Genomic DNA, 22,084 nt, shown 5'->3' with positions numbered 1-22,084 from the left:
GAGGGAAGTAATTATTCTTTAGGGCCTTGTGACTGCAAACCTCTACCCCAAATAAATATCCTTTATAAAAGTCAACAGAGTTCTCGTTCTTTTCATCAGCACCTCTTTGGTCAACTACTCAGGCATTTAATAAAGGGTTTCTAAGTTTGGGGGAAGGGTTAAGGGAATCAATATAGGATGGTGAAATGTGCATCAGGAAGCTCTCATCATCTCTAAGCCTGAAAGATCAAGAGGTGTTTGGTGGTTGGAATGTCACTATATTTGTAGCCACGATGGAGGACAGGGATTGTGGCATAAGATACAGAAAATGTAGCTTTTGCCAAACTGAGGCATGGTGGGGGAAAGAGCCAGGAGAATAAATACCCTGAGCCCTCTTTCCTCCCACTCTCTGATCTCCTGCTAGAGCCTCCCATTGACTGAATTAACTGAAATCCATAAACTAATTTTGCCCAGGTAATGACATCCATTTGAGTTTAGCTGCCCAAGGCACAAGATAGAGCTAAGAGGGTCTACAAGGCGAAAGGAGAAGACCAACACGTTCTTCAAATATTGCCTGTGATTTTCATGTGACCTAAGATTCTATTAACAGTCCAAGCAATAATACAACTTAACCCTCCTGAACTTTTAAAATGGGAAAATTTCTGTCTTGAGAATTCAAAGAGGAAGTATCCATAATCATACTGAATGTGTACTGATGCTAGAGCACATGGAACAGAGGTTCTAGAAATTACAGTTTCTTGCTGCTCTCTAATTTTATCAGCACTGAAAATTAGACTCAGAAAGATCAGATTTTCTCAAATACAGTATACACTCTAATACTTTTCTTTGGGACAAACATTGGGTTTTCCCAATAAAAGTGAATATATTGTTACTTGTATAATTTTTGCTATTTTTAATTATAGTACCTAATATCTACCCTTCATTAATTGCCAGGTACTATTTCAAACGAGTTTATATAAATTGTTTTAATTCTCACAACAGGTCTATGATGTGGATAATATTATTAGCTTAGTAGGACTCAATCGTAAATCAAAGAACAGAGAAGTCAAATTATTTACTGAAGTATATGTACATAGAAGTAGCAGAGTTAGTGTTTGAAAGTTAGGCTGTCTGATTCTAGAAATTGTGCTATTAACTTCTGTGCCATTCTCATATCATGTAGAATATGTTTTAGATATACAGAAAATATATCAGAGATCAGATATCAGAAAAGAATTTTTGCGGGCACAGTTGTATTGGTTTATGATTTTGCTTTTTAAATTGAGTGTGGTATCATAAGTGATATGCTTTTCCATTTTTGGAAAGATGACATGCTAAAGTCCAGAGATATGACTGATTTTGGACAGTTTTCTGAATTATTAGTTCCTATTTGGTTTCACTAAATGAATACGTAAAAAGAAGGAAGTAAGATAGCATACCCGAAAGTTGAAGATTTTTAGTCATTTGAAGTGGTAAGCAGTATCTGAGGTATTTTATTATTTTTCCTTTACTCCCAAAACCTGATGGCTTCCTGATTGTCTAAAATAATATATTCTTTCAGGTGACCTTGCATATTAGTGCACAAAGCTATGAAAGTAATACGTATTTATTGATTATTCATTACATGCTTTTTACTCTTCTCAATGCTTTCTGTAATTACTTTAAATGAGCTTTACGATAACATTGTATTAGAATAATAATATTAAACCCATTTTTTAATGAGGAACCTGAGTTTTAAAGCTGCTGAATTACTTACCCAAAGTCACATAAGGATTAAGTTCTAAAGTAGTGTTTCTCATAATAGGGGGTGCTTATTAAAAACACAGATTTCTGGGTTTCTTCGTACTTTAGATTAAATACCATCAGTATTTGTGTTTGAAGATCTGCTTGTTTTAACAAACACCTCAACCTTGGTTGAAATGATTGAGAATCGTGTCATTAAATTTGATTCCTCCTAGAGTAAAAGGGAAAGAGCACTTTCAGGGAAGTTGCTGGAAAGAAATGCAATTGTTTGCCTGTTATCTTTTTGAAGGGTGCTTCTCCACATATTCTATAAATACACTGAGTTACTCAGCAAAAACCAAGTATAGAACTGTTTGGAAAATTACTAGATAGAGCATTTTTATTTGCTGTTCTGTCTACTGGCCCACAGGCCTTGTTCAGAAGCATTCACTCATTTTACAAACCCCATCAGGTTTCTTGCAAACTATTTTTGCTTTCTTTTGCACAGAAAATTACTGCTGTTGAATCTGACCAAAGATGGATTTGGAATAGTAATTATATATTTGTACAGTGTTTTGTTGATTGGAGCATCTTCTAATGAATTATCTCATTCAATAAGAAGGAAATATTTTTATGGGGTTGTGTTGCTGCTGGACATAGAATAGTGAATTGGACAATCATGATTCGATTAATCATACCATCAGTTTTAAGTTTTACTTTAAGTTGTAGAACTATGAGGTATAGAACATGGCCTTTGCCCTATTTTATATATGAAAAAATGGAAGTTAAAGAGACTATATGACTAGAAATGGCCATGCTTTAGTTAAGTGATGATACCATCTAAAATATTCTCTTACTCCAGGCATAGTGTTCTTTCCACTACCTTATACTCTTTTTCAAACTTAGATATTTTGTACCATTTTCAAACATAGATATTTTCTACATTTTAAGTCAGTTAATCCCTAGCCTTTCTTGTCCAGATTTTAACTGTATAGGTTCATGTCTGAAGATATATTAAACCTTACTATATCTAGATAATCAGGAATGGAAGACAAGAAGAAAGGAATCAATGGAAAGCAGAACAACTGGGAAGCAAAAGATCAAATCAGAGCTGGCTTCTGTATATGTAAAGAAAGAACTAGGTAAATGATTGTGATGGTTTGAAGCTGTATGTACCCCAGAAAATTATGTTCTTAAAGTTAATCCATTCCTGTAGGTATGGACCCATTGTAAGTGGGATTCTTTGGTGAGTAGGATCTTAAGTTAAAGTGTGACTAGAGAGGATCTTAATCTCTTTCTGGAGTCCTTTGTAAGAGAATGAAATTCAGAAAAAGAGAGAGAAAGGCATAGAAGCAAAAAGCTGGAAGCAACAAAAACCAGAACAGAAGGGAGATACCAGCAGATGCTGCCATGTGCCTTGCAATGTGACAGAGGAGTCCAGGATCACTACCAGCTAGTCTTCAGGGAGAAAGCATCATCTGGTGATGCCATAATTTGGGCATTTTTCTCAGCCTCAAAAATGTAAGCTTGTAAGCCAATAAATTCCCACTGTTAAAAGCTGTGGTCATTTGAGGTTGTTATGGACCCCAGATTCATGTCCTCTGGGTTAATCCATTCCTGTGGGTGTAAACCCATTGTAGGTGGGAACTTTTGATTAGATCACTTCAATAGTGTGTGACCCAGGGTCAGTCTTAATCCTCTTACTGGAGTCCTTTACAAACTGGATGAATTTGGAGAGAGAGACAGAGAAACCCATAAAACCAGACAAAAAAAACCCTTGAGAGTAAGAGCTGAAATCAGTGGGAGCCAGGAGAGAGGAAACCAGAAGTTGAGACAACAAAACCCAGAAGAGAAAGGAGAGACCAGCAGATGCCTTCCTATGCCAGTCTCCAGGGAGAAAGCATTGCCTGATGATGACTTGATTTGGACACTTTCATGGCCTCAGAACTGTAAGCTTGCAACCCAATAAATCTCCATTGTGAAAGCCAATCCATTTCTGGTATATTGCGTTCATCAACTTTTAGCAAGCTAAAATGAAAACCAACCCAGTTTATGGAATCTGCTTTGAGCAGCTTAGCAAACTAAAAGAGTGGTATTGGTAGTGAGATTTTATCTGATGCGTCCAAGGAGAAGAAATGGAGAAATAAACAAGTTTATGACTAGTGATTCCTTCATCCAGATCTTTTATTGTTCATTCCAGCACTTGTCTGTGATATCCTGTCCACTCATCTGCATTAAAGTAGTTTATTTTGTCCTGCCAGGCATCTGCTCACACATAAGATAAAGTTTGTTATTACAGAAAGAAGGATGGATTTTCCCATTATGAAAATAAGCACAATTCATATTTTCTTTTCCACTTCCAGAAAGATCAATCCTGTAAATCAAAAAGATAGAATGAGTTCCTTGGAAATCTAAATGGACAATCGACAATCATACTCTGTGTGTAGTATTTCATTTCTTCCTTTGGGGAAAAAGCACAAAACAAAATTTAGTCCCTTGATAAACTTCTAATCTAGTTTGGAGTACAAAGTATATACATTTAAAAAGCTCGATAGCAATTTAATATAGCATGTAATTAAATAGCAAATGAACAACATTAGGCATAACAGGAGCCCAGAGGAAGAAATGGATAAGGGTCTGAAATGGTGAAGAAAGGTTTTATTTGGAAGATCAGACTTGAGTTTTGTCTTGAAACGAGGGTAAGATTTTGATATGAGAAGAGGAGATGGGAGAGTCCTGCAGGGCAAATTGCACAAGGTGGGGATGAAATCAAGGAAGAGAGAAGTGACTAAATATTTTGAACTGAGGATTTATGTTAAAGCATCGTATACATAAGATAGTGCATTGTCTTGTAACTGCCTGTTAACTTGTTTATATTCCTGACTAGATTGCTTATGATGAGAAGACAATGAACATTTATTTATGTATTCATTTATGCGATAGCCATGGTACACCTACCATGTGTTAAAGACAATGCCTTTTCTATTGGGAGCCTGACAGAAGCCAACAAGAAAACAGTTGAGATAACTTCAGAGATTGGAAAAAGTTATGAAGAAGCAAAGCAGTGTGATATGATAGAACTTGGCTGGATCATGTAGGAGGGAGGCTAATATAGTTTGGTGATTAGAGTTGGTCCCACCGAGAAAGTGATGTTTAAAAAGAAGCTTGAGTCACAGGGGTAGCCAGTCATGGAGTGCTGGAAGCCAGGCATTCTAGACAGAAAGAATAGCAAGTACAAAAGCTCGAGACAAAATGATTTTAATTTGTTGAATGAACAGTGGGAAGACCAGTTTGCCTAGAATATTGTAAATGAGGCAGCAAGTAATAGGAAGTAAAGCCCAAGAGGCTTGTCTGTAATCATAGTATCGTAGGATCCTACCCATAGTAAATATGTAATAAATATATGTTGATTAAATTAATGGTTTATGTCATTGCAGTTTGTTTAAGTTTTGGAATCAGTTTATATTTGAATTGGAGAGGCATTAGAATTTTGAGACTGGAGAATGGAAAGTCATTTTAAGCAACTCAATGCAACTGGCCCCGTTGTCTAAATTCCCTGCAGCAGGATAGAGGCTCATGAAGTGAATATTAAAACCTCCTTGTGAACTACAATATACCTGATTCTTAGAGACCCTCGAGATAGAAGAGGAGACAAAAAGATACTGAAAAGTTAAAGGGGCCCTCAAGGCAATAATTTTCAAGCATAAGATAATGAAAATGACAATTTTATTTAAAAAATAGTGGAGAGAATCGGAGCAAGGGGAAAAAACCAGTATGTTCCTATGGCAAAGTTGAGGGCAAAAATGGTTGGGAGAAAATATGGGGATAAAAGTGGATTGTCACTTAGATAATGAGAAGAATGGGTGAGAGAAAAAAGTAGAATTGCCTCATTATCTGTGCTGTCTTGTTAGGAGCAGGGTGTGAGGGACGCAACTGCTGCTTACATAGCCCAAAGTAAATTCTAGAGCCCCTCTCAACTTCTAAGAAACTACTTTTCAAGTGGAAACAGAATCAAAGAAATAAAAAATGCTTGTAGTGCTTTGTGTTCTAAATATTCAGATACTTACGGAGTTTTACAGAACACTGAGCCGTCTTCCCACATCCAGATCCCACTAGACTTTTGGCGAGATAATCCAACCCAACGAGTTAAACTAGTCCTGCTTTTGATAAACTCCTATTGTAAACACAAATAAATAAAATGGTCAGAATGTCTCCACAGTCTTAGTGATGACATAAAGAAAAAAGTTTATGCCAGACCCTCAGGAAAAATAAAACTGTGGGATTATATGTCTATTTTAATATTAATGGATTATATAAAATGGATTAAACAAACAAAAAAAACCCCACTTACTTCTAGGAAACAGGAAAAAAATATGATAAAATATCTGGTGCTTTAATATTTCAGTGTGTTTATACAATTATATCTTCCATCAATTAAAGATTTTATCTTCCACCCATTGAGTACTTAATTGATTCTTAATTGGGATAAACTGAAATCAGCCAGAGAAAGAAAGTGAAAAGAAATACATACTTTACCTTCCCCAGAATTAAGCTCTACATGCATTTGGTTTTATTGCTTAGCTAGCCTATAAGATCTTACATATAGACTTATTAATTTGCTTGGTTGATGGGCAAAAATAGAAGTATATGAAGTCTTTCTCAAAAGAAAGTATAAATAACTTTATATATCTACATTTCTTGATTTACTTTTGTCTACTTAGCAATTATCACCGTTACACTATATTCTATAAGTATTTATTTTATTTATTGTCTTTTGCTCCAACTATAAGATAAATTCCATGATGTTAGGGGTTTATTTACTATATGGCACCAGGTTCAGGAAGAGTTCTAGCACAAATTTGTTGAACTAATGGATAAATCAATTGATCAATCTATGGGAAGCAAAATTTAAAAGAAGTCATACATCTGTATATTCCCATACCTTTTTACCTTCCTGATAATAAGTAGGTGAGAATGTATTCTAGGCAAATAAAAATGTGACATAGCTTTCTTCACATACATGTGAAACACAGACTGACACTCCACAAGAAATATGACGTGAAGGTCACTTTTGACTGCTTATTTCTTAAAGCTTGAGCCACTCTTCTCTTCCTGTTAATTCCTGCTATTTTCTTTAAAATACATTCTCATTCTATACGTCACTCTTAGACCAGAACTATTCTTTATTTCTAAAATTTTGTTTCACTTTCACTTTTCATTGTAAATCTCCAAGGTGGAATCAGATTATAGTAATAAGATTAGAGACGTGATTATATGTCTCCATTGCATCTCTTTGTAACAGAGTTGATATTTGACTCCTATTTCACCTGATTGAAAAGAATTGCTAGTTTATTTAGCTATCTTCGTTAGGAGTCCAAGTCCACAAAAAGAGAAGGTTGATGGCACAGTAATTTCGAATAACAGGGTACTAAAATGATCATGAACATCCTGGGCTGACCTCCTCCTCATCTCTGCCTTCTTTGTACTTGAGCTCTCAGAAAGGTATGAGCTGCTAGCTAACTGCAGCAATTCCACAGATCCTGAATGGCCTGCTTATTTGAGATCTGTTGAATATCTCTCTTCATATAGATCAAATCCTGATCTATTCCAATTGCATTTGCTTTCATATTTTACTGTGCAAAACTGTGAAAAGTTACTTTCTTAGAAACTGTAGAGTAAAGCTTTAGAGAATTTCTGACTTTATTTTTAAAAGATGCTGTGACAAATTTGTTATTAGGTAGAAGGGAGACTTCAGGACTTAGTTTTTGGCTTGTTCCCACATTTCACAAAGAGAGAAGCTACATTAAGTAATAAAGGGTGAATGCATTAGTGGATCAGGACATACTTTGCTTCATCAGAGAGAAGAAAAAGGCTTTGTTAGAAACTGTCGAAGAGAGAAACGTGGAAGGGAGATTGGCTTAATAGAAAGTTTTCAACTGAAATCTTGTGTGTTTTGCCTATGAGATTGCTCCCAAATTAATTATATGCTTGCGAATGCCTGTGAAAAGATAGATTCTGCATCAAGATCTGCACAAGTTTTCAACAATTCAGCAGGAACTGGGAAGGCATTTAATATTGGGATAATGCTGTTATTTATAGGTAACAATCATATTGGCTTTTTATTCTTTCACTTCTCCATTCTGTTGTGAATAAGTAAATAGAGTTGAGGAAGCTGAGAGAGGTGAAATGCCTTGTGGCAGAGATAACATCAAAACTCAATGTCTCAGAAAAAAATTAAAAAAAATAAAAACAAAGAAACAAAAAACCCCTAAAAAAAAAACAAAACCTCCACGTCTCTTTTGTCCTAGTTCAACACTTTCTATCTTGAAAGTTATAATTTTTACTGAGCTTGATGCAGTTCTTATATCTGTGCATACTGGAAGACATAAAAAAAGGTAAAAGCGTCAAAGGGTACAACTGAGGGACTATAACTCAGGAAACCCCTGGGGTGGCTGATGGACTGTGGTTAACAGTGCAAACATGAGAATGTGCTCCCATGAGCTATAACAAATGTGCAATACTAATATGTGGTGTTAATATTAGGGTGGCTTATGGAAAGTTACACCAGATGTAAGCTATGGACTATAAATAGCAGTAATATTTTGGTGATGTTCTTTCATCATTTGTAACAAATGTCTCACAAAAGTGTAAGGTGCTGTTGGGGGCGTGATGTATGGAAGCCCTGTATGCTTTGCATGCTTGTTTTGTAAGGTCCCAACTTTTCCAATTAAACCCAAAAAAGTAAATAAATAAATAAATATATAAATGGGTTGAAGTGATTGACAGCAAAAAAGAAGTTACCATTGAAATTTTCTCCTTACGACTCCAAAATATTTGACATAGGAAGCTCCTTACCAGAATGTTCTGGTTGGCAATCTTCAGAAGACTAGCATTCCTATCAGTACAGTACTGCTTACTCTCTTCCCATGTTAAATTTTGCTTGAAGAATCCATAGCATCTATTTCCATAAGGTCTCCAGTTTGTATCACAGGAAATGTTTTTGTGGCCTTAAGAAGAAACCAAGCTTAGGAAACTTTTCATTCTAAATCCAGCTTAAATTTTTCCCACATTCAATGTTTCCTGCAGATCTCAAGATTTCTTAGAGATACCGTTGAAGAAATATTCTGGGGGTTAGGGAGATCAAGAAGATATCAACTGATACTTACTGAAACTGCCCTCATCTTCTTGTTTTCTTAAGTATTGGCAGAAGTGCTTTACCAACTGTTGCTGAGTTCTTAAAACATTTTCATTCTGACGTAGGCGATTTTGCTGGGTGACAGCTAGATACAAAATTTAGATAATTTATAAACAAGATCATAAGAGTGATACGAAGGCCTTTAAATGAGCTTTCATTTCAGTACAACTACCATTCTACAAAAAGTTTACTAGCTGCATATGAGTAAATAAGTTCTAAAAAAGGGTAACAGCAAAGGGAGATATAAGGTACAAATGAACAAATATTCAAAACTGACAGGAGTTATTCAATAAATGAGTGGACTGTATTTGAAGGAAACAATCACAAAGAAAACTCATGGTCATTTTGTGTGATCTATGTATCTTTGAAAAATAAATGAAAAATATATTTTTAAAAAACCCCGTCATCAGGAGTGGCTGTGGCTCAAGCAATTGAGCTCCTGCCTCCCATATGAGAGGAGCCAGGTTCATTCTGATGCCTCCTAAAGAAAAAACAAAACAGACAATGAGCAGTCAATAAGCAAATTGAAGAGGGGGGAATCTTATGATCAAAAATAACATGTCCAAAAATACTGTTTTTATATTTCCTAAGCAGAGTTAAAGGAAGGTGAATGGTTTCTGTTATTTTCTGCTCTTCATTTAATACCAGAATATTTATTCATTTAAAAAATACACACAGACTGCTCATTATGCTCAAAGCACAATGAGATTCTGGCAAATGAAAATGGTGAATGAAATATTTTTAAATACTTTTATGAAAAAATTAACTAGTATACCAGCAAGCAACAACTACATAGATTATAATATGACACTAGAGGTCTATTAAAATTACAGGAAGAAAAAGCAATATTTATGAAATAGTGGGATATAAATTGTCTGCTAGTGGAAGTAAATAAATTCAGTAAACAAAACGTAAAGGAGGACATTTTTGGAAGATGGGACAGAAAGAGCAAAATTTCAGACTAGGGATTACAGAGAATATTTTTGAAGTTGAGGAGACTCTGACTTTGCTATATCTTAAGATATTCAAGGGAAAAAAAAATGTTTCAAAAGATAGTTTGGATTCATACTGAGGGGGATTTTGCAGGCCAGGTTAAAATTCTTGAAAATAAATTTTACTAATTAATCAATAAATTTATTAAAAAGTGATTTTGTTCAGGAGAAAGGAAAAGTCAGAGCTCTTCTTCATTGAGAATTTCTCAGGACATATATATAAGATGATTACCGTAGTGACCAATAGGACAATGAAGAAACTTAGTGTGATACAGCAAGACCCTTAAGTATTGTGCTCTGCAGACCAAACCGTTGGCAATGAGCTAATACTCACACACAATCCCCAGAGTCACCAGCCCAATAACCATCCCCACGCACAAGATCAGCAGAATCAAAGCCATCATACGCCACAAAGATGAGGAAGCAGGGTCAGCTGTGGGAATACAAAAAATGTGTCAGTGAGCAGGTAAATAGCACAGCTAAAGGGCACCAACCCCCATACCAATGACCTCTCAGAATTGTCAGATGATAAAAACAGTTTTGTTGGCACGTCTTGGCTGTGTTCCTTGTGGCGACCATCCACAGTAAGCTCAACCGGCTCCCACATCACACATCTATCCCCCTCTCCACTGGGCTACCCTTCTCAGAGCCAAATATTACCAGCTCTTAAGACCTCGTGTGTTTGTCTTTGTTTTGTGCTCACCTTTTTAAATAATTGTTTTAATAATCAGCTAATGGAGACTCACACCCATTTACTGATATCTTAGAAAACACTGGTTTTCAGACATACCGCTGACCTCCCACCCTCCTCTTCCTCACAAGCCTTAATGTAATGTTTCCCACTTGCCTTTTGTTTTTATTTGAAATAAGTCTGCCTGGGAGCCTATGAAGATACCACAGAAATGCTGTAGAGAAAGAACGCCATTCAGGAAAAAAGAACAAACAATTTTTGCTATCACTAGGAGATGGAGGGAAGGCAGGGTTGACCCATTTCACTGATTAATTTCCAATAGCTGGGTGTGGACATTCTTACCTGAAAGTCCTGAGCTGAGAGTTGGTTTCCGAGTTTCAATGTTTAAGGCGATATATCCATCTTCATCCTGCATAGCTTCACTTGAATTCTGAGTGAGTTCAGGGCACAATGACATTGCAAAATGACCACTTACAATTTCAATGTCTGTCCATCTGTGATCCACCCCTTGCTGGTAGGGAGGAGCCCTATGAGTTGGGATACATGTGGTGGTATTTTTTTCTTTTTCCCAGGAAGTGCTTTCATAGCTGCTTAGAGATACAGGGCCCCTGAAAATTGAAAATGTAATAATAATAACTTGTGGTAATGGAGTAGATACGGCATTTGTTTCCTGTTTCCTTATCTTCACCTCCAAATGAAGGGGTATTCCATCATGTGTATCCTTTCAAAGAATAAATTTTTTTATGAAGTTCATAGTTCACCTTAACCCTAGTGTAATCTAAATCAGATTGTTTTAAATAAACTGACTGCTAATGAAAATTCATGAACTTAAATACTGGCGGATAGAGTCCCTCCTCTTGTGAGGAGTAGGTCTAACATAATTTGATCTAATACTGGCCAAACTAGTTGATTCATCGGCTTGTGTTAAAAGGGATCATTTGCATTTAGGACTTAGATTTCACCAAATTCTTGCATCTTTCTTAAGTCAATATAATATACAACACTGTAATATGTGTTTCACATATTTAATGTTATAAAACGAGTTTTGAATTATTATTTCAGCTTATATTGGAAGTTAATTAAAAGAAACAGCCACAGAAAGTTAGCTGCTGTGCTTATTGTAAGAATATCGTCTATTTTGTCGTTAGGGTAGCTCATATATTGCTTTATAGAAGATCTTTTTTTTTCAAAAATCCATGGTTAGAAAAGCTAAACAATGAGTAGGCATTTATCTTTTTAAATTGTATTTTATTTTATTTTTTTAAGGATTTTTTCTTTATTTTTGAAGAAGATTTCGATTACATAGATGTTACACCGAAAACATAGGGGATTCCCATATACTCCCTCCCTTCCCCCTCCCAGACATTTATCTTTAACTCAACCTTTTGTCCATACTTCTTCCTCCCAGTTATCCTTCTTCTCCCTGAAATATTTTTATAATTTAAAAATAATTAAATAATTTCATTTTAAAATTTCCTTTGCTACACACTTCAAATTATTTTGAGAATGAACTGAACAAATTAGTGGGAAATGCATTGCTTGAATTTGAAATCCCAAATTTCTGTGTGATTCAAATATTTTCACAACAATTAATCCTTAATCAAAAATTCCACTTATGTCAAATAAACACCAAGTTTAATAAATGTAATAAAGATCAAATCATCAAATCTCTTAAATTCCCAAAACTGATTTGTCACTGAGTTTCATGGTTAAAATATTCAGTGGTTCTCAAGCATAAGAAGAGTAAATTCAGGCCATTATTTTATTGTTCATCTACCAATGCTTCTGATTTTCTTTCACCTTGACACTCTCTTTATGTTCCTCCTGTCACTGCTTTAATGTAGTAGTTTTTTTCTAAAATAGACAGAAATATTAAAAAATAACTGGAACTAAGTGACCAACAAAAGAAAATAAGTCTGGAGGAGATAATTCAAATGGTACTTTTTCAATAAGCCTGTACTCTCTTCTCCTAGGAACCAAATAGGTAACTTTGAAAATGTAATCAGTTAAATTGAATCTCATATATACATGCAAGGACCATGATCATTTTGGAAATCTCTCTTATGATTCTAAAAATTTTCTTGTTTAATTAGCAGAAACTATAAGAGGATATTATATATGACAATTAGCTTACTTTGTTGAGTTTTCTGTAGTCTCTTGGCTTTGGGAAATTGGTTTAATTATCTTAAAAGTCCCATTTATTCTTCTTATAATTCTCCAGGAATATGCCAGGATTACTTATTGATCCATTAATTCTTAGAACTCTACATTTGTCCCCAGAAATAGATAGGCTGAAATGAGTAACATTAAGCTTCAGAGGATAGTCATTTCCTGTATCTCAGGATCTGCTTTTCTTCTTTTTGATTGCATATTTGGGTCTTTGATAACCCCAGTCATGGAATGAGGGACTTAATTCCAGATCTACTTTCCATAAAAAATGTATTCAACCTTTATTTTTATTCCTCACAACATGGTGCTGGTATCTTAGATATGTGCTTGGTGAGTACAGAGATTGACAGGGTTGAAAGAGTCCCTGATAACATTTAGTCTTATTTCTGCTCTTTTCCTATACATATTCTATGAATATATGCTGTGTTACTCAGCAAAAATTAGGCAGAGAACAGAATGAAAAAGAGACAGTTATAGAAACTCTTTTTTTCCCTTTTTCCAAAATTCAGAGATTCAGCTACTTGTCTTTGAGTCCTCCTACAAGGCTCATATCATTATTGACATATTTTCTTCCCTTTGTATATTTTATTTTCCCTTCCTTTTTTTTTTTTGGCTCAGGAAACCACAGCTAAAAAATGTCTGGATTTGGAATAAAAATCCTTATTTGTTTAATATTTTAGAGATTGTTACTTTTTCATAAAATCTCTTTTATTTTAAACCAAAATTTTTTGAGTGTTAATTATGTTTCAGATCCTGTTATTTTTGCTGAGAATTCATGAAAGAGCTCATGGTGCTTGTCCTAATGTACAGATTATTCATTTTTAGCTTTCTAAGCTTAATTTTTAATATTTAGAAAAACTCTTCTCACTGTCTCCCACCACATAACAATCTACATTTCCATCCCTCCTCCTTGCTTTAATTTTTTCCATAACACTTATTAGAATCTGGCATACAGAGAGTCTTCTGATAGTTTAAATTTTTGTTTTTATTCCCACAAGAATGTATTCCATGGCTCCAAAACAGTGACTGACATACAGTTACCACCAAATAAATATTTGTCAAAAGAATGAATAAATAAATATATGTACAATGGAGATTATCATTTAATCTTATACATAGAGAAAGAGAAGTTTAAGGTATTTGTGGGGCTTTTATATGATCATACTTCTGATATGTAGAGGGACCATTTATCCTGTTTCCCAGCTCAGTGTTCTTTTTTTTTTCCTTTTCTTTTTAATAACTAAATTTTTAAATGCTGGTAAAATTTAAATATATCATCAAATAGCCATTTTTAACTATTTTTGAGTGTACAATTCAGTGGCATTGATTGCTGATTACATTACAATGCTGTGCTGCTCTTGCCACCGTCCATTATCAAAACTTTTCATCACTCTGAACAGATACTCTATACCTATAAACCCTATCTCCCCCAGCCTCTAATCTTTAATCTAATTTCCAGCTCTATGAATTTGCTTATTCTAGATATTGCATATATGTGGAATCATACGATACTTGTTCTATGTGTCTAGCTTATTTCATTCAGCACAATGTTTTCAAGGTTCATCCATGTTACAAATGTACAGCAGAACCCCATTCCTTTCCACAGGTGAATAATATCCCATTGTATGGACATACCACATTTTGTTTATCCATTCATCTATTGATGGACGTGGATTCTTTCCACCTTTTGGCTATTGTGAGTAATGCAGCTATGAACATTGGTATAAAAGTATCTTCTTGTGTTTCTGTTTTCAATTCCTTTATATATTTATATATATATACCTAGGAGGGAAATTGCTGGGCCATATGACAATTCTCTGTTTAGCTTTCTGTAGAATAGCCAAAATATTTTCCATGGTGGTTATACCATTTTACATTCCTTTAACAAAGAACAAGTGTTCCAATTGTGGGAGGAGGGGCACCCGGCTTGCCTCAGTGGCAAACAGTGCGGCAAGAGGTGACACCACCTCTGCCCACTGGGCCTAGACAAGATGACCACGCCTGACTAGGCCTTTGCTGCTAACGGCTAGCCGGCACCGCCCTCCCCCTTCCTATCTCCGGCCTAGCCCAGCTCTCACTTCCCCTCCCTCCTCCCTTAAACCTAATCTCTTAGTACGCTGTTTGCCCAGCAACAGCTTACAACCACCTATCAGCTTAGTAACAGTGTCAGCCTATCAAGAGTTAGCACATACTCTACTGGCCAATCACTAGCCCAATGCCAGAACATTGCCTTATATGGAAACAGCATTTGCCCTAGCCAATCAGAACCCGCCACACCACTCCCCAATCCTATAAATCTGCATGCCCTTCCGCAATAAACCAGACTTGTGCCATCAGCCTGTCTCCGTGACTCCTTCCTGGGTCGTGCGCCCTCCACGCCTTCGGAGCCCCCGAGGGAAGCCTCAGCGGCCGTACGAGGCTTTCTTCCCCACGCCAGGGACCCCTCTCGTCCCACAACGGGACCCCACTCGTCCCGCAACAGGGACCCCGCTAGTCCCATAACAGGGACCCTGTTTCGTCCCTCATCAATGTCTCTACATCCTCAACAACACTGTTTATTTCCAGTTTTTGTTTTTGTTTTTGTTTTCATAATAGCCATCTTTGTGGGTTGAAGTGTTATCTAATTGTGGTTTTGATCAGCATTTTCCTAGTAACTACTGATATTGAGATTTTTTTCATGTGCATTTTAGCATTGTTGAAGAAATTATTCTTTCCCCATTGAATGAAACAGTCTTTTCAAAAATAAATTGTCTATAGTTAGTCAGTTTGTTTCTGAACTCAATTCTATTCTAGTATCTATGTATTTATCCTTTTGCCAGTGCTACACTCTTTTGATTACTGTAGCCTTGTAGTAAATTTTGAAACTGTGAGTCCTCTATCTATATTATTCCTCAAAATCATTTTTGCTATTCAGGACCCCTTGAAATTTCATATGAATTTGAAGTTTGGCTTCTCCATTTCTGTAAAGCAGGATGCTAAAATTTTGATAGGGATTGCATTGATCTGTAAATTGTTTTGGGTAATATTGCCACCTTAATAATACCAGGTCTTCCAACTGAGGTAGCAAAAAGCTTGCACACTGAACACTACAAAGCACTATTGATAGAAATTACTGAAGACCTACATAAATGGAAAGACCACCCATTTTCATGGATTAGAAAACTTAAATTTTCCCCAATTTTACTAATAAGAAAATAAAGCATTATGAGGTTAGATAACTTGCCCAAAGTCAGGGTAGAAAAAAGTGTCGATCTGGGATTTGAATCAATCAGTCTCTCTTCATAGCCCTTGACTTTAATCAGGATATTTTACTATCCTGATTAAGTGAATCTACATTTCCAAATAATTCCATCCCATATCTTATCTTCTGGCTCCTCCTTGTGGCCGGTTTAATTTTTCTGATTTTAATTTATCTTTGTTTTGTTTTACTTTGTTTTTTTGTTTTTTTTTTTTTTTTGGATCTTTGATTCCTCCAGATTTTATCTTTATTTTCGTGCATTACTTTTTGTAAACAATTTTGAATTAAATTAACTCCCATTCTGGAATTCTCTGGGTACTATACAATGTAGGGCTCTCTTTAAAACTGTTCTCTGAAGTAGATATACTGTGTGGGAATAGAACAAACATCAGAGAACAGAGAATGCAAATTCCCGTAGTGTAAACTTGGCGTCTTTTTTAATGTATGTGAAATCAGCAATACTTCCATTTTTAATAACTCTGTTCCCCAATTTCTGTAGTAAACTGGATTTGCTGATGGATTTAATTCATATGAGATCAGGAAGAGCAGTTAAAGATTATTCCAAGTTTTTGACTCTATTGTATGGAGTTGCCATTTAATGAGATAAGGAAGTCTAAAATAGAACATGTTGATAAGAGTTGCTCATTTATGAATACGCTAAGTTGGAAACTCTTGTAGCTTATCTAAGTAAATATAACGAGTCATCAGTCAAATATACTGGCCTGGACATCAAGCCCTGGGACTAGGGAGATAAATCTGTAGGTCATTAGTGTGTGGTTGTTACTTCAAGTCACGAGGCTTGAAGAGCTCATACAAAGATGAGTATAAACAGAACAAAAAGGACAAAGAACTGAATTTGAATACACCAACATTCAAAATCAAGAGGATAAGGAGCAATCAGCAAAACTTATGTAGGGTGGGACAGTGAAGTAATAGGAAAACCAACAGAGAATGTTAGAGGATAAAATATTTTGAAGGATGAATTAGCCATGTTGAATGCTGCTTATAGGTTGAGTGAGGTGAAGCTTGAGAAAGAGCTACAGGACTGTTCATGTGGAGGCTAATGGTGACTATGACAGAAGGATTTTTGTTTCAATAGTGAGGGTAAATGCCTTATTAGAGTGCATTCAGAAAAGCAAGAGAAGACAGTAGGCAGAAAGACTGCTTTTTGAGCACTTTTGCTGGTAATAGAATTAGGGAAATGTGTGATAGAGTATGTGTGGATAAAGGTAGTTTTTTATTTGCTCCTCCCCCCTCCCCAAGATGACTCCCTTGTCTGTTCATGTTTCTGCTCATTGTCTGTTCTCTGTGTCTGCTCATTGTATATGCTCCTTTTTCTCTAGGAAGCAGCCAGAACCAAACCCAGGACCTCCCATGTGGGAGGTGGGTGCACAGCTGCTTGAGCCACATCTGCTCCCTGCTTGTTGTGTCAGCTTATTGTGTCTGCTTGTTGCATTAGCTCATTGCATTTGCTTTTTGAGTCTGCTCATAGTAGCTGCTTGGTTTCTTTTGGAGGCACTGGGAATAGAGCATGGGACCTCCCATGTGGGAGGTAAGTGCCCAACTGCTTGAGCCATATCTGCTCCTTTTTTGTTTGATTTTAAATCAGAGATACCATATCTTGTTTGTAGGTTAACATGAATGAACCTGTACAGATGGGGAGGCAGTAAGAAATTGATGATACCAGAGACAGAGAAACAGAGAAAGTTGCAAAGTCAAAATTTTTGATTGGATAGATGAGATTGATTTCAGTGTATGGATGGGTATTGGCCGTATATAAGAGATTTATTTTATCATTGTCGAAAATGATTATCACATTACATATAGATGTAGATGTTTTGTGTATTTGGTGAATGAGACAGAGGAAATCCTCTTCTGATTGTTTTAATTTCTCAAGATAATAGGAAACCAATTATAGGTTAAGTCTGAAGAGGAGAAAGGAGACATTTCTGAGTTGAGAAAGAAGTCGGAAATAATCAGATTAGTAGACTGGATGATTAGTAAAAGTGTTGAGAAGTTAGAATTCAAAAATATTAAATGAGACCTGCTAATATGCTCATATTCAGTTCCTTATATGCAAGTATGGAGTAGGTAGAGCTGGATTTCACCCAGCTGCATTTTCTAGACCTTTATGATAAATTAAGGGGTAGTCAAGGAAATTGTAGTTGTATGTAAAGAAATAATTATTATGTCTAACTCTAGTAAATGGTCTAAGCTAGGTGAAATAGGAAATGTGTCATGAAGAATTGAAAAACATGAAATGGTAGCATGAATTAGATATCATAGTGAGCATCAGAGTATACTATTGGGAGTAGAATCCTTGTACAGAGGTCACTGGAAAGAGAAGCTGGAGATCAGAGAATGGAATGCTTGGACCTGAGAAAAAGGAGAAGATGCTCATATTGGTAATGACATAGAGCACCATCCAATTGGCCCTTCTGTGTTGATTGAAATATTACATATCTGTGCTATCCAATACAGTAGCCAATAGTCACATATGGCTATTGAACACTGAAGTCTGACTAGAGTGACTGATGAACTGAATTTTTAATTTCATTTAAATTTAAATAGCCATATGTGACCAATGATTACTTGGTTAGACAGCATAGCTCTAAAGTATTATGACCATAGTAAGTAGTTGATTTGGGAGTGGGAATAGGCAAGGTTATTGGAGGTAAATCCAGGAACTGATAGCCCAGGGCACTGGAAGTCTACCCTACAAGGATATTAAAGTCACTGAGAATCATGGCAGAAGTAGAGGTGGACAAGGAGACATTAAAACAATTGAAAGAACAGTTAAAGGATGAAGAGGACTGTCCCAGGATGTGGTAGATGGCTGTGACAAGGTAAGATTTGATAGCGTAATGTGTTACAATGAGCTACAGAGATGCTGGAAGATTTTAAAGGAGAAAGATACAGGGGTTGCAGTGAGGATTAAGCAGGGCACTTAAGTGACCAGCAGTGCCAGTAGAACAAGGTGTGCGAAGATGTGTGGGAGAAAAGGTGGTCACTACTTAAGAGGACTGCAGGTAAAACCAGGGCGTTAGCAAAACAAAACAAAAGAAAACCAAAAAACAACTTAATTACAGAAAAAAGATGAAGGAGGTTTAGAGAGAAGAAACTGTGATAAATACAGTGAACTTTGCCAGTGACGACCTGTGAGACCACATGGCACAATGAAAGGGTTTGAGAGACAGAGAGGGGTGTGGGGGTGTGGGGTAGGGCCAGATCAGGGGCTACACGGAGCCACATGGGAAAGAGGGTCCAGGTGAGAAGAAATGACCTGGAAATCTTGGTGACTGAAGTTAATGGGGGAGGGTAAAAGGAATTAGATTGGGACGTCCCTTCCTCCATTTCAGTCACACTGAATGACACTTCAGTTCGGAGGCTGAAGGAAGACGCTGGCTCCAGGAACAGCTTAGCTGTGAGGAAATCCTTGGGCAGTGTCTACACTGGCAGCATCCAGAGCTGTGGGGACACTGGGGGGACGAGACAGTTAACAAATTGACCTGTTTTCATGCTTAATAAAATACCCATATCTTTAATTATCTTTCCTGCTTGCCAGTCCTAATATTACTTTTTGGTGTTTTCTTATTTTTTGAAGAGTAGAATTGCAAATTTTCTATTTTAATCTCTTTTTATTTTCTGTCAAAAACTGTAACTTAAATTTATTTTCTCCATTAAATATTATTCCTGCTTTTATCATTATTATTTTTCACCCTATTTTCTTCATTAGTTTTACTACATAGTATATTTTAACTTCTTGACTTGAATTCTTGTCTTGTTTATTTTTATTTTCTTAATAGAATGAGCATTTATTGCTGAGAATTTGAGTTGATTTTCAATAAACAGTCCTCACATTACTTCATTTTGGTCATGAATTATTTTGAATAAAACTTTAAAAGTTACAAATATTGTACACAATGTATGCTTGGCAAATTTGAGGCTTAATATGTGAGTGATTTTTCCAATGTTTTATATGTACCTGAAGTAAAAGTTATATTTTTTATAACTTCCCAAATTACCAGTTTCTGTATTTTGGAAAACCCAGAATGGCCAGGCAGATTATGTAAACGAGTGAGGTAGGCTAAATGCAAATACAAGAAAATGTATCATGATGATAATAATGATAATTGACACTTAATTAGTGCCAGGAAGAAAACAGGATGTAGTGAGGCCTTAGACTATGAGAGAAACTCCTACACCTGTGTACAGGACGCAGAGTCAATAGTTTTCTGATAGTAAAGAAGTTGTGATTAATTTATGAAATATCAAGTTCTGTGGCGAATGTACTGGCACTTAATAATTTCAGCTCGGTTTTACCATTAGATTTGGAGACAAAGAGATGGCTTGTCCCAGATCAGAGATACCTGTAAGGGCAGAAAGGAGGTAAACAGTTGGGTCATGGACAAGCTGGAGCTTTTTAATTAGAAAGATGACAAACAGTGAAGTAATGGGGATACATTCTGGGGAAATTTCTAGATTAGGGTCTAAATGAATTTTCCTTAGGGACTAAATGTTTAACTTGTACTGTATATTAAAATAAAAAGGTGCCCCCAAAGTCTTGGAGTCACTCGTTTTGCATATGTTAGAAAGGAACAAACAACACAAGCTTCAACTGCTTTGCTATTCATTTTAGGCATCCCTCCCACCCACCTTTCCCAATCACTTCCTGCCTTGTTCCTAAAAGACATAAACATTTGTTAAGTGTAAAATCAGATAGCAAATGCAAGTGTGATGAATGAGTTTAATTTCTATTAACATGCTGCCAGTTCTGTCATCCTACCTAATGAGATTGTATCAATTTATTTGGTTTTGGTGCCCTAAAATCTAAAAGAAGGAAAATAGTATTCAATCAAAGAATTTTAAAAGCATAGGCTTAGCTTTAGCTCCAACAAATATCATCTGCTTCATGTGTGGTATCAGGGAAAAATACAATTAATCTTAGTCAGTTGTATGTTACTCCTGTTCATAAAACTCTAACATTCTTATGCTTGATCTAAATTCCTCTAAAAACATAAGGTATGGATACTGTTTTATAAAGTCATTGCCATTTAATGTAAAGGAAAAGATGGCATTTTGGAATATTCTATTTCTTTTGATATGATGCAATTAACATCTTGGAATTAAAGATGGGTCTTGGGTTCTGTATTAGTTTCCTATTGCTGCTCTAATACATGTGGTTATGGTTGTCCCCAAATTCAGGTTTTAGACCTGAAAGACTGTTTTCTACTGGAGTTTCTCAGCCCTGCAGCCAACTCTGACTGCAGGCAGTCCTTAAGTGAAAAACCAAACCAAACCAACAAACACCTTACCACGTGCTAGTCTTATTCTTTCCAGAAACTGTCTGCTTTTTTTTTTTTCCTGAGTTCCAGAAACTTCAGAGAATTATATTTAAATTCTTGTCCTGGATATTTTAGTTATCTTCAGGAGGAATACTCTGTTAGGAACTTGTTCAGTCATGCCAGAAGGGGAATTCAACTCACACACGAGTTTAATGTCTATTCATTTCTTCTTCATACCTCATTGCCAACACCACTCCATAAGTGCATGCGAACACATTCACACGCACAAATAAGATTTCTTACAGCAGCGGCCACGTGTGTGTGACCTTTAGTTACACAGCTGTTTTTGTCTTAGTATGTGTGTCATGGCTCAGTATCTGATATGGGTGAGAATAAACCAATGTGGTGTCTCCGTACAGGGTTAGCTGGCCTTTGCCACCTGTCAAGAAGATAACCTCACTCTGTTGAAATATTCAGAGCAGTCTTTATCCTGAGATCATGGGAATTCCCCATGATACCAACATGGCTGCTCCACCTCCAAGCACACTTTCTTTACTTCACATCGAGTAACAATGCTGTAACAGCAGCTATTTTAGATCTGTATATTCTGATTTCTAAGGAAAATATTTGACTTCTTTCACTTCCTCTGCAATGAAACGGACTGCCATGCTGTTCTTACAGAGCGTCAGTGGGATGTGTCTTAGGTCAGTTGATTGTCTACATAAGAGCTCTCAGCCTTGAAAAGAACACCCTGTTCCCAGGCCTGATATTGAAACATTAATTGCATAATTTATAGTAGTGCTCTCTTCTACA

General features: G+C 36.1%; 1 protein-coding gene across 1 annotated transcript; it reads right to left on the bottom strand.

The window, feature by feature from the left end:
* Positions 1-3,867: 3,867 nt before the first annotated feature.
* CLEC1B (C-type lectin domain family 1 member B) lies at positions 3,868-11,098 on the bottom strand. The gene is made up of 6 exons (XM_004451197.3): positions 10,922-11,098; positions 10,223-10,321; positions 8,868-8,981; positions 8,557-8,708; positions 5,769-5,875; positions 3,868-4,075 (listed from the first exon to the last, which is right to left on the bottom strand). The coding sequence occupies exons 1-6, from the start codon at positions 11,034-11,036 to the stop codon at positions 3,946-3,948; spliced, it is 717 nt and encodes a 238-aa protein (XP_004451254.2). The 5' UTR covers positions 11,037-11,098; the 3' UTR covers positions 3,868-3,945.
* Positions 11,099-22,084: the final 10,986 nt, after the last annotated feature.

Source organism: Dasypus novemcinctus, chromosome 20 (assembly GCF_030445035.2).
Source record: "Dasypus novemcinctus isolate mDasNov1 chromosome 20, mDasNov1.1.hap2, whole genome shotgun sequence".
NCBI lineage: Eukaryota > Metazoa > Chordata > Mammalia > Cingulata > Dasypodidae > Dasypus > Dasypus novemcinctus.
Note: the sequence above shows the minus strand (reverse complement) of the source record. Positions and strands in the feature narration are given on the sequence as shown.